At 36.1% G+C, this 12457-nt stretch overlaps 1 protein-coding gene across 1 annotated transcript in view; it reads left to right on the forward strand.

Annotated features, from left to right (window-relative positions):
- MYO3B (myosin IIIB) overlaps positions 1 to 12457 on the forward strand; it is a 158015-nt gene that overhangs the window by 70088 nt on the left and 75470 nt on the right. The window contains 1 exon segment of the mRNA XM_009325455.1: positions 8015 to 8080. Coding sequence (XP_009323730.1) covers positions 8015 to 8080 — 66 coding nt within the window.

Consider the following 12457-nt stretch of genomic DNA (forward strand, 5'->3'; position numbering starts at 1 on the left):
GATTCTGTGTCAGCCTTGAAATTGTCTAGTTCTCCCCTTGGCAATCTTCCTCTGCTTCTTAAAAGAAAGAATTTGTGGCATTCCTCTAAGTCTTCCTTTCATTGAGCCATCTTTTAGCTTTCCAAGACTGGATCTGCTCCACTGGGCAGTGCCTTCAGACAGGTGGGAGTTTGAAATGTATAATTCGGGACTCGCCCTTAGAAATCTGTTTGTGGGATTTTCACTTTCAGATTTTAACAGATATTTTACTTTCCCATACAACTCTACAAATAGGCGGTGTAATTACAGTATTTTAATATTCCAGCTACAGAAGTGTAGTGTCTAGACAACACCATATGTATTTCAGTCAGGCATGGAAGTATTACTGTGCCATTTTTATTTCTTTGGCAACTGACATTCTCCTGCTTTGCAAATTCACAGAGCAGTGGTTTTAATAGAAAAGCAAAATACTACATTGCAGTGAAGATGTGAACTGGTTATAAATAAAAATCTCTCCTATTACTTCCTCTGTTTCAGTTGCTGTTAATTTGCTAGTGCCTCTTTAGGTCTCTGAAACGTTTGTGAATAAATGAGATGACAAAGCATAATTATAATTCAGTTATGCTAAATATTTGTTTTGAAGCTTGACCACTGGAGTGGAGAGCTGTATGTTTTCACCTCCATCAAAAAATATTTCTGAAATAAAATACTTGTTTCTGTCTCAGTGAAGCCAGAAACTGAAACTGGAAACTGAAGAGTAAATGACAGAAATAAATGATGCCTTGTCAAGTCCTGAAAAAGGCTAATGAAACCTTGCAGCTGCCAAACCTGACTGAAACCAGTGGCCTGTGAATTGCAATATTCAAGGGAAAAAGTCAAAGATAATCCAGATGTTCCCAAGCAGAACATTTTGCAATACTTCTTCATTCATTTTCTTTCTGTCTGTGTGAACTAAAAAATTATATAATTGAGATTTGTTTTAATACATTTTCTGAAGGTTATTATTTGACCTTCAAAATAATTTAATGTGCTTAGCACATTATTTCTGTCTGTACTCATTACTTTAAAGGTGACTTTTAATTTATCAGATACATACCATTCTGAAACACAGGATTGTTCATGTGAAGGAGGTTTCTTAGAAGGTTTCTTCTGACAGTCTCTTTATATTCTTTCTGAAGCTCTTTTGGCAACGCATAAAGTCAATCTTGGAAATCAAAAGGAGATTTGTGCATAATTCTGGAACTGACTACCTTTTACCATTTATTTTTACTCATTATTATGCTGGCTGATGAAATATTCTAAGCTGGAGACTTGTGAATAAATCTTGATTTAAGTGTATTTTAAAGAGGTAGTTGATACTTTGTTCATTTGTGGATTTGCATTTGTTTTGCAGCTGAGCCCATATCTCATTGTTAATCTGCTAAATCACCTACTTAGTGGCAGCAAAATAAATAGTCATGTAAATTCACAAGCAAAAGGGGGCAAATGTGTATTTATGAGGTACAAGAGATATAGCCATCATTCTCTTCTGAGAAAGAGTGAAAACAGATATCCAGTTTGTATTTTACTAGATCAGGACAAAAAAAAGCTTAAAAAGTGGATTGGTACCCTTGTATTACAAAAAAAAGCTTAAAAAGTGGATTGGTACCCTTGACCCTTTCAAGTAATTAGGATCCTACAGTCTCTTAGTTATATTTGTCTGTTTAACTTTCAACTCAATATAAATTTATCATATGCTGTTGGATTCAGTCCAGACTTCTGTAACTGTGTACGGCCTATGGAAAATAAAGAGCATCTATTCCAGTAAAGAGGGAAATACCAGATAACTGTGTCTCTGTAATTAAAAGATAGTAAAATACTTAAGCAAGAAGAATATTTTTGCTTCAGCAATGAGGCGGTAATATCTTGTGTTCTGCTTCCTCTTAACCGATTCTTTTCCCTTGGTAGGTTTTGATCTTGGTTTAAAGCAGCATATCCTTGTTAGAATTAAGGCCCTTACAAGTTATTTGAATAGATATATGCCTTTGATATTCTAGAAGGTAAGAAATTGAAGTTGTATGTTAACAGTTTTGAACTAGATATTTATACAAGGAAAACAGTCCTTTCAGAGATAAGGGAGGGGGTGTGGAAAAGGAGAAACTGTTTAGAAGTGAATTAGTTGCCAGTGAGAAGATGTCTGGAGAGTGAACTTTCCTAGGAGGTACTGTACCCTTCGTTCTCACAGAATAAGGGTAATTTTGCTGGTGCCCCCTAATTGTATAGTTAGAGTACTATGATCTGGCATTAGTCTGTTCCCTTGCCTGAGAAAGGTTTATGTAACTGTGCTGAGCCCTAAGAAGCTAAAGATGATGTGAGGAGCTACCACCTTTTCCAGCTGTCTCATATGCTGTGATTTGGTACGTACCATGTCAACATGGTTCACGCCTTTTCGGCTGGATAGGCGTGGGAACGCCTTGCTTATAGATCTGGTTAAGAAGATTTACAGGAGATTGGTACCCAGTATGGTCAAGACTTGCACAATTCTAGGCGTTTTGAGGAAAGGATGTTCAGTTGCCTTTGGAGCCCCTTAGATCAACTCAATGGGCAGACAGTTTTGCCCAGATCCCATGCTCCAGTTTTGGAGCCATTTTGCCCAGATCCCATGCTTCTGACATTGCTTCCAATTTTGTTGTAAATCCTGTGTTCTTTCTGATCTTCTGGTCTCTTGAGGCAATGTGCTTCTGTGGTTCTCAGCCATGGAGGCTTTATGCAGCAGCATTCAGATTGATGATAGCTTTCCACTGACCTAAAAAGCAACTTCAAAGGCCTGCCTCCATATACGCAGAGGATATAGTGCTGATTCTCCACTCCTGCAGGCACCTAAACTCTGCAGTTTCTATCTTAACCTTACAGAGCTGAATACAGTACCCTGCTTCCTACTGAGTGGACTTCAGTGAAATATATTACTGGAAGTCAGTCAAATTTAAGTAGCCTTTAGTAGAAGATAGATGAATGGGAGAGTGTTTAAGATCTGAATTTTCATTCACATCAGTGGAAACCTCTTATTGATTTGAATGGGCCACAAACCAAGTGGATTTCCTAATGCACTGTTGAGAATCACCTGGTTATTTTTGGAGGATTACCCAAGGTGGGGATGCTCTGGAGTGGCAGGACTTTAAACTTGTATGAGAATTTATCAGGTATTAATTAATGTCAATTATTCATGTATTTTAATAGAAACCACTGGTTTTACATAACCTTTTGTAGGGAAAAAAAATGGTTGACTTTGTGCTTTTTCTATGGCTGTTTCACTTAGTTTTTTGAAATATGCATGAATGGTTTAATTTCATGTAAAAACCGTCTATGTATAAACCTAGGCAACTGTCAACACAACTATTGTCTCTTCAGTCTGCTAGAAAAATAATTCACAACATGCATGTATGGGGCTGTGATTGCCAGAGCCTGTTCATGGTGACAGGTGTTGGATGTTCATCTGCTAATTTCTCATTAGAAACAATGTGATAGGCTGATGATGCAATTTGGTCATTGGAGGCGCTGTCTTGATTTCTGTTTATAAAATGTATGGCTATGTTTACTGAACTAGTTTAAAAAATAGTAGATGTGTTTTCAATTTTTTAAAATTTGTTATAGAAGTATTTTAAGATGAAAATATTTGTTTTCTCATTGCCAACAAATATCTGTTATCTGTGATCTGTAATTAGGCTCACAGCTTAACGTAAAGGACGAATGGTGCTCGCTGAGCTGCATCATTGGCCTTATTGTGGTAAAATGACCGATTTTGTTTTACCAGCTGTGACTTTGGAGGCAGGCTGAATGACAGGGAACACATAAAGCTCGACAGATTAAAATATTTCCAGCACATAACTGTGTGTGTATCATTCAGAATTCAGCAGCAGTTCTTGCTTGATAAGCTTGCTAATGTCTTCATGTTCTAAGGAACATTGTGCTCCTGTATGGGGTGTCTTGTACAGGCTCAATCCTGCAGTCCTCACTGAAGCAGAACTCCCAGTGAAAAAGAGCATCAGTATGACCATGGAAAGCACTGAATACAAGGGTAGAAAAACTCCTCACAAGAGCAATGCGTCTGCCTAAGGAAATAGAGCATGTAGTTCTGTGACTAATTATGAATTATAGAAAGAACTAAAGGAAAAAAGACACGAAGTTGGGAAATAAATGGCTGATTACTCATCTTGTATCAAAAGAGGACATTTTCAAAAGACAAGCCCAATTATACCCGCTTTTTGCAATAATATTCATATCTACTTCTCACAATTTCCATCACTTACAGTAGAAAATAAGACTATATTGTCCTTCAGCTTCTTATATATGTAGCAAGGATGATTGAAAGGTTGCATGCAGAGCATTCTAATTTTATATTAAAAGAGTAGAATACCTTATGTCAGCAAGATAAGAAGTAGCTTTTTAGTTTTTCTATGAATGTGTTCTGAGTACTGCAGAAACAGCCAGATGTTGGTGAAATGCAGTGATGTTGGCTGATGCAAGTATACAAAAGCCATAGAACTCCATGTGTTGGATTTAATATAGTCTGGAATCACAAATGGCCCTAGTTTGATCTTTGAGTTGAAGTGGTGGGGCAAGTGTTGCTTCTCTGTGATTTAGCATCTGATAATATATGTGAGTTGTTTTACCTTTTGTCTTTAATGTGATATGAATTGCAGATATCTTAATGGATTATTCATTTCAAACTGCAAAAGACTTAGTGTGCTCACAAAAAAGCTTAAAGTGAGTTACCCTTGCGTATCTGGCTTTTTGTGTTATCCTAGAATTTGAGTCCTTACTGCAGAAATCCACCTCTGGAGGTGCTATGGTAGCAATGGTGTTTTCTGCTGTCACCGTGAAACAGTTTGTGGTGTCTTAGGTAAAGTGAAGGTAGGAAGCTGACCCTCTTATTCCCCTTTCTGGAAATCCTTTATGGACATGATGCCAGAAAAGGGTGAGCCAATTTTGTACTTTGTAGTTAAGTAACACCTTTCATCAAGGGGAACCAATGTACTTCACGGATACTAATGAATTAAGGTTCTGGTCATGTTTATCAGCTCAATTTTATAGATGGGGTACCCGAAGCATCAATTTAGTTACTGAAGTACAGAGGACCACTAGTTCCATGTTTTTACTACAAAGGCACTAAGAATAGCATAGTATCTTCTGTCAACAAATACCAAAATATCAAGCTCAAGAAAACATCTGTAGAGTTACAGATTCCTTGCTTGTGTTGATTTGGTACATGCATGCTCAGTCACCTCTGTCCTGGTTTCAGCAGGGATAGAGTTAATTTCCTTCCTAGTAGCTGGTACAGTGCTGTGTTTTGGATTTAGGATGGGAACAAAATTGATAAGGCACCGATGTTTTAGTTGTTGCTAGGTAATGCTTACACTAGCCAAGGACTTCTTCGTTTTCCATGCTCTACCAACTGAGAAGGCTGGAGGTGCACAAGGAGCTGGGAGGGGGCACAGCCAAACTGGCCAAAGGGACATTCCATACCATGTGACATCATGCTCAGTACATAAACTGGGGAAAGCTGGCCGGGGGGGCCGCTGCTCGGGGACTGGCTGGGCATCGGTCGGCGGGTGGTGAGCAATTGTACTGTGCATCACTTGCTTTGTGTATTATTATTATCTTATTATTATTATCATTTTATTTCAATGATTAAACTGTTTTTATCTCAACCCACGAGTTTTTCTCACTTGTGCTTTTCCAATTCTCTCCCCCATCCCACCGGGATGCGTGGTGCTTAGTTGCCGACTGAGGTTAAACCACGACAACCTCTAAGAGAGTAGCTATCAGTGAGAACTTAGTAGCTTAGTAATTTGTTGGACAACATGTTCTGTGTGGTTAAAAACATGGCTTTCTCCATTAATCATTAACCCACAGATGACTAAATGTATTTCCTGAATGACATCTGCTCTCCTGGTCTGTTCTTCCATGATGAAATCCCACCTGTTTCCATCATAACATCTGCAACTAATATAAGTATCTCTGTGTCTTTTTTTCAAAAAGTTCCTTGTGAGATTATTAATAGAGCCTCCAAACCATACACTTTTTGTAAGCATCGTTGTTACCACCATGGAAAGACTTCAAGAACAGTGCAAACAGAAAAGACAAAACTACATATTTCATTAATAGTAACTGAGCTTTTGAAAAAGCAAATAACTTTGCAGTGAAATTCAAAATTTCACAGCAAATATTCAGTACACAGTGCTGGTATCATTCTAAAAAGAAATACACTGTACTTCACAGCACAATAGAAGTTGGTCTTCTCAGAATCCAAATTGTCAGATAGAGCACCATTCCTGCAAAATAAAGACTAAAAACTTATGCTAACCCTACCTGGCTGTCCCTTAAAGCTGTTTGCAGAGTTCATGCATGTGGGATGTGTGAACTGATAACCATTTTCATTATAGAGAAGGAGGTTTTTAAAGTTTACCTTTCTTTGATACAGGGTTTTTTTCTGGGAGTGTCTCTAGAAATACTTTTCTGTGGGTTTTTTTATGCTTGTAAAAAATCAGATTCTGTGACGTGCATGAACATATGAGCCTGGTAAATGGAAGACAACCCTGAAACATTATTGTCATTAAAAATAACCAAACATTTTTTTTCCTAATGATAAATTTGATAAGTGATGCACATCTCAAACATTCTGGGTTTCTTCACTTCATGAAGAAAATTGTGTTCCCTGAGTCTTCTGTAACTGAAAAGTAATGACGTATTCATCTCAGAAAACATGTCAGCCTGCAGTGAAATTAGATGACTGCGTTTGTTTTGAATAGGTACAGATGAATAAAAATGGTCCATCATTGTAATTTTTTTTAAAACCATTTTGTTTGGATTTTTGAGGGTAACTGTTAAATGGAACTACTCTTTGAATGAATATGCATCAAAAATTCAAGACTAGTAAGCAGATCAGCACTAATTTACATTGTTTATGCTGTTTGTCTTTTTGTTTTGTGAGATGTTTCCAAGCAGTGTCATGCTGTGGAATGTGGCCCCAGTATAAATGAGGTGATTCATGTTACAGTCCAGACTAGTGAGTGTTTCTGTTGTAGAATAAGTCTTATTGTGATTTTTTTTTTCCTGCCAGTTCAGTACTATATGGCCCTTTGTATTGAGCTCTCAAATGCAGCAAGAGACAAATCATTAAGGTTTCATAAAACACAAGTTTAATCTTAAAAAGTTAAATAGACTTCAGTATTTATCAAATCTTAAGTTGCAGAAGAAACCTCTGAAAGATAATATAGTATAATATAATATGTGATCTATGAACGCTTCCTGCTATAGGTCGGTCCACTTAAATTTGAGCCACTTAAAATTTGGTCCACTTAATATGACCTATAGGCCTTGCTCTGTATGTTTATGTAATTTAACTGTAACAGTAACAATCAGAAAGGAAAGTAATTATATGCCAACTAACATGGAACCCATCCGAGTTTAAAAAATTATCCTTATGGAAGGCCATCTTACTATGTAATGTAAAAATACTGTCTGCTAAATGTCACTTTAAAAATAACATCTATTTTTAATAGTTTTAGAGCTTACAGTGTCATCCAAACTGAATACGGATTGAAATCCGACTGAAAATCCTACAGATTGTTGACAGTTTGGTAGTTCTTATGATGAAGATACCCATACTTAAAAAAGTTTTGGTCAGAGTCAGTGATCTGGGGTAAAGGGCTAAAGTGGTGTGATGGCTGGGTTAATATTCCAGTTTCAGTTGATCCTTCCTGAGTCAGGCTGAATTGAAAGAGAAATGTTGGGAAGTGCACTATGAGCTATACTACCAACTTCAAAGTTGTTGGCGTGAAAGGAGAAGGACATAAAAAGAGGAGAACTGTCAGTGAATAAGCAGCAGCAAGAAAAACCCAACAGGCATCTGAAGGGGACACATAGACAATTTGAGCATTACTTTCTCTATCATAATTTTCTCCCTAGCGGAACCAGTATCATCTTTGTTGACTACCTGTGAGATAATTCCAGTAAATGTTAACATTTTAAACCCTCAAACTTTGTATTTTTTCAGAAATCCTCCTCCTACTTTGCTACATCCTGAAAAATGGTGCAGAGGATTCAACCATTTCATTTCACAGTGAGTTTTATTTTCTTTTAAAAACAGCTTATTCAGCAAGGCCTACATGTGTCAATCTGAAAACAGAATTTGTTCTATGGAGTTACTGCTTTTGCGGATTTTTAACTTCGGTTTTCTTTTCATAGGCTCTAGACCATGCTTCACTGTACAGCACAGTTTGATCTTCTCATGTAATTTGCTTCACAACTTCTCTGAACTCCTTAGCTGATTTGCTTCTTGACTTTGATGGACCTGGGACAGGTTTATAAATATACCTTATTTCCTTGATGGTTTTTGCAGTGAAATTTTGAGTCAAGGAGAAAAAAGGGTTAGTGAAAATGACTGCTGGTCAATTTAATATAAGAATTTGAAAGACAGGAAAGAAAATGGTTGCATTTTTCCACTTTACTAATATTCAGTAAGTTGTATACCCAGTATATGTAATTGAGCACCAGTTGTATGAAGAGTGTAATATATTACCTAGATGGTACCAATTTTCTGGATGCGTCTGTCAATGAACTAAAATATGCTTTTGCTTTACTTTTTTCTTTTTACAGTGAAACTAAAAAAATTACAATTTAGTAGTTGCTAGCATTATATTCAAAAATCTTAGAGCAACTTTTATGAGTGATTTTTAGGGTTCTTCAGGATTTCATTGTGACCTATTACAGCCTAAACTGTGTAACATGGGGAATAATATTATCAAACCCTAGGGAAGCTTACACTGTTCAAATAACCAAATCCTTTGAACACTGCTCCTCAGTATTGACTTTTCAGGATAGGTTTGAAAATATGCACATCTGCATTTTGAATCTGTTCTGTTCCTTAACATATCTAGTTACTTGTGGAGGAGTACAATATCCCTACCTGACACCTTTTTCAGTCAGTTGTGTGGTAGTGTCTTGCCATTTTAGAAGTTAAAAACAGAAAAACTAGTGCAAATTTTATTAATAATCCATGAAAAATATTCTTATTTACTATGCTGATCTTTAATGAGGCAGGAAGGTGAGGTACACTGTAAAGGTTGGCCTGCAGAGGAAGGCCATTACTATCATTACTGCAATGTAACTCAGAATCTCTTCCAGTGTAGACAGTAGAAGTACATTCCTCTAGAGCAGATTGACCCAAGTTCTGTTTCTCTATAATGCATGTCTTTGTTTAAACAGCAGTGTACATTGTGATCTATGGCGGAATCAGGTTTAATTACAAAAGTCACTGGGTGGTGGATGAATTCCATTCCATTATAGAGAAACATTGTTTTCACAGTATTTATGGACTGTAGCCTATATTCTGGGGGACTCTAGCACTGGTGGGTTATATTCCACTTGTGCTTTAGAGAGTCAGTGCACCTGGTAAATAAGACTACATTCCTTTCTCAGAAACACTGTGCATTAACCTTCAGCATTGTTATACAGGTTTTTCTTCCTTGGTATCTTCCTTTTTAGAAGTCCCTGCTGAGCTTGAGAACAATACAAAAAACTAAGTTTAACATTTCTTAACATTTATTCAGTCCTTTAGTTCAGCATGCACTGTTCATAAAAGAAGTCAGAGGTTAGTACTTTATGGCTATACTTGTTTTTAATCTTGTCCTTTGGGTTTTTGATATCTTCAAATTGTATATTTTTAATCACATTGATTTTTAATTACTTTTGCTTAATTACTTCCTCTCACCAGCAACATCTGCAGGTTCTCAAATCTTGCTTTTCATTTTTACAGTAATACACACAATGAAGTAAGGAAGTATGCTCATTTACAGTCTCTTAACATGGAGAAATGCAACAATTGTAATAAATATGCTGGTTTTATAGCTACCTTTAAGGGAATACTGAAATGGAATTCTCTGTGACATTGCTTCATTCTCGGGCGTGTGTTAGTAAAGTTGTTATGATGCAGAGGTTACAAGATATTTTTTTGGAGGCTTGGATTTACATTAGTGGATTTTCTAGAAAAAAAAAAAAAAAGAAACATTGGATGATACAACTGCAAACCTTTTAGCCATTACTGATAATTGGCTCATTTATATGCATTAGTTATGCATTTGTTAATGCCCACCTTGTGACAGCTTTGTTGTGATAAATTAAAAGCAGTGATTGTATAAATTCCATACTGCCTTTTATCCATATGTTAGGACCTCGCCTGATGTTTCTGTCACCCTTGTGATGAGTGGTTAGCTTTTGAATAATTTCATTATCTACCTCCTTCCTGATGGCTAACATCATTTGCATAACAAGCGTATCTGGTTCAAGTTGTGGGCCAGACCTGTGTACTGACAAAAACTGAGCATGCAGCTTTGGCTAAGCATACTTTTGACTTCAGTTCTGTTTACACAACTATTTTATTTACGCCAAGATTGCCAAACCGGGTCATTGTAGCTTTTTTCATCTCCCATTCTCATCCTTCGAAATGCCACTGTTTCAAGAGGCATTTTTGTTATAAGTGTTCTCTCACGTATTACAGTGATTTACAACATGCCTGAGCTGGAAGTTTCAATGTACTTTTGTAGGTAACTCTTTAAACTGTTAAAATAGTAATAATATATTTTTCAGAAATGAAGTCTGTATTTTTAACTATGATTCTGCTGCCCCAAGAGATATGATTTTGCAGCAGTATTTTAAAGTCAGATGCATTATATAAGAAATCTGAATGGAGAGAGGGTCAAGATAGTTCTTAGCTTGATGAATTTATGTTTCTATTCCCAGCATTGCTGACCTTGACTTGAGATGAAGACTGGTATGTGTTGTCCTCATAAGGATTTTTACAATGAGATAGCTAATCTGCGTTAGATATTTTGATTTAAAAACATACAGACGAGACACAATTTCAGCCAAGCCATCTCTGGCAGCAGCCTAATTTTGTATTTGGTATCTACTGAGATACATGCAGCACATATATACTTTTAAAAGGTCAGTAAAATTCTATGTATGCCTATTTATCTAGCCTATAAGGCCAGGTAAACAGCCGCATCAGTTGTTGGAGGATTGGCTCCTAAAAACAATATACTTTTAACCTATGTTTATTTCTATGTTGAGATAAAATACCAGTTTTGAAGAGTTGACTCTATTCATTGCCCATGAATGTTTATGAAGCTTTTTTTTTCTTTGGATAGCTATAGCATAGATCGCATTGCTCTCTTAAGATAACAGTTTGTGTCCACCACCATTTTAGACATACAGTGCTTCAGAATTCATCCATAAAATAATACAGACTATATGTTAAAAAGAATTGTAAAAAACCCATTCACTACAATTATCTCACATGCTGCAAATAATTTTCTTGGCAGTTTAAACCTTGACTGATCTCTGAGGGTAGATAGAAGAGTTAATATGTTCTTGAAGCAGAAGGATACAATAACCTTTATTTACCTTACATCACAAAATGGTAATTTTAATTAAAACGAGCAATGGTATCTCCAGGGACAGACATTCTCCTTTTAAATTTATTTAACCAATGATTAGCTATTATGGTTCTTTGAATTAATTAGTCATTCTTGAGCTGGAGAGAATTAAAGAATTAAGAAATTCAGGAAGTACTAAAGTCAAAATGTGACATTACAGGATTTATGGTCACATTTATCATCAGAATGTAACTTTTATTTTGGCAATGATATTGCAAATACAATGCAAATATAATTTTTAGTCTTGATAAACTTAATTTTTTGTACTCAATTTAAACACAGCCTTGCAAGCTGAATTTCATATTGATGAGTTTACATTCAGTTATTCAATTAATAGATCATCAGATTATACAGGTTTTAAGTGCTCCATTTAGATTTAACTTCTCTGAATGCAGATCAAATTTTTTCACAATCTAAGCAATTGTTTAGTGACATTCTATTCATATTACATAAAGAACATTTTACTGTTTCTGTCACTGAGAACATGATATGCGTTTGACATAACTCATTAATTCCACAGTGTCTAAGATGACGAAGAGGTTTGCAAATGTCACAAAGATACAAATTGCGATGTGTAAGGTTACCACCAAATCTGTAAATTTTCGCATTTTATTCATTGATGTAGACTCTGAGAATTTGTCTACAGATGAACTTGAAATACTAAATTGTAGTACCTGACAAAAGATTTCCACCACTTTTGAGTATTGCATGAGATGTTTTTATACAGATGAATGGGCATATATAATGGATGCAATTATCTTCAGCTTTCTAATGAGCAGTTGTAGTAAAAAACTGCAATTTTAGGTAGAGGTGAGAAACTCCCATGGAGGTTTGAAGTCCTGACCCTGTAAAGAATTGTGCTAGATTTTACAAATGTCATAGTATCAAGATCTTCCACTTGATAAAGTGTACTGTTGAGTTCCTTACCATTAGTGGTAAGCACTCATTCTTCCCTTGGTTCCCATGGTTTGTGGGTTTATTAGCTTGCTGTTCTCAATTGTAAA

The sequence above is a fragment of the Pygoscelis adeliae genome, unplaced genomic scaffold (genome assembly GCF_000699105.1).
Source record: "Pygoscelis adeliae isolate BGI_AS28 unplaced genomic scaffold, ASM69910v1 Scaffold106, whole genome shotgun sequence".
Taxonomy (NCBI): Eukaryota; Metazoa; Chordata; class Aves; order Sphenisciformes; family Spheniscidae; genus Pygoscelis; species Pygoscelis adeliae.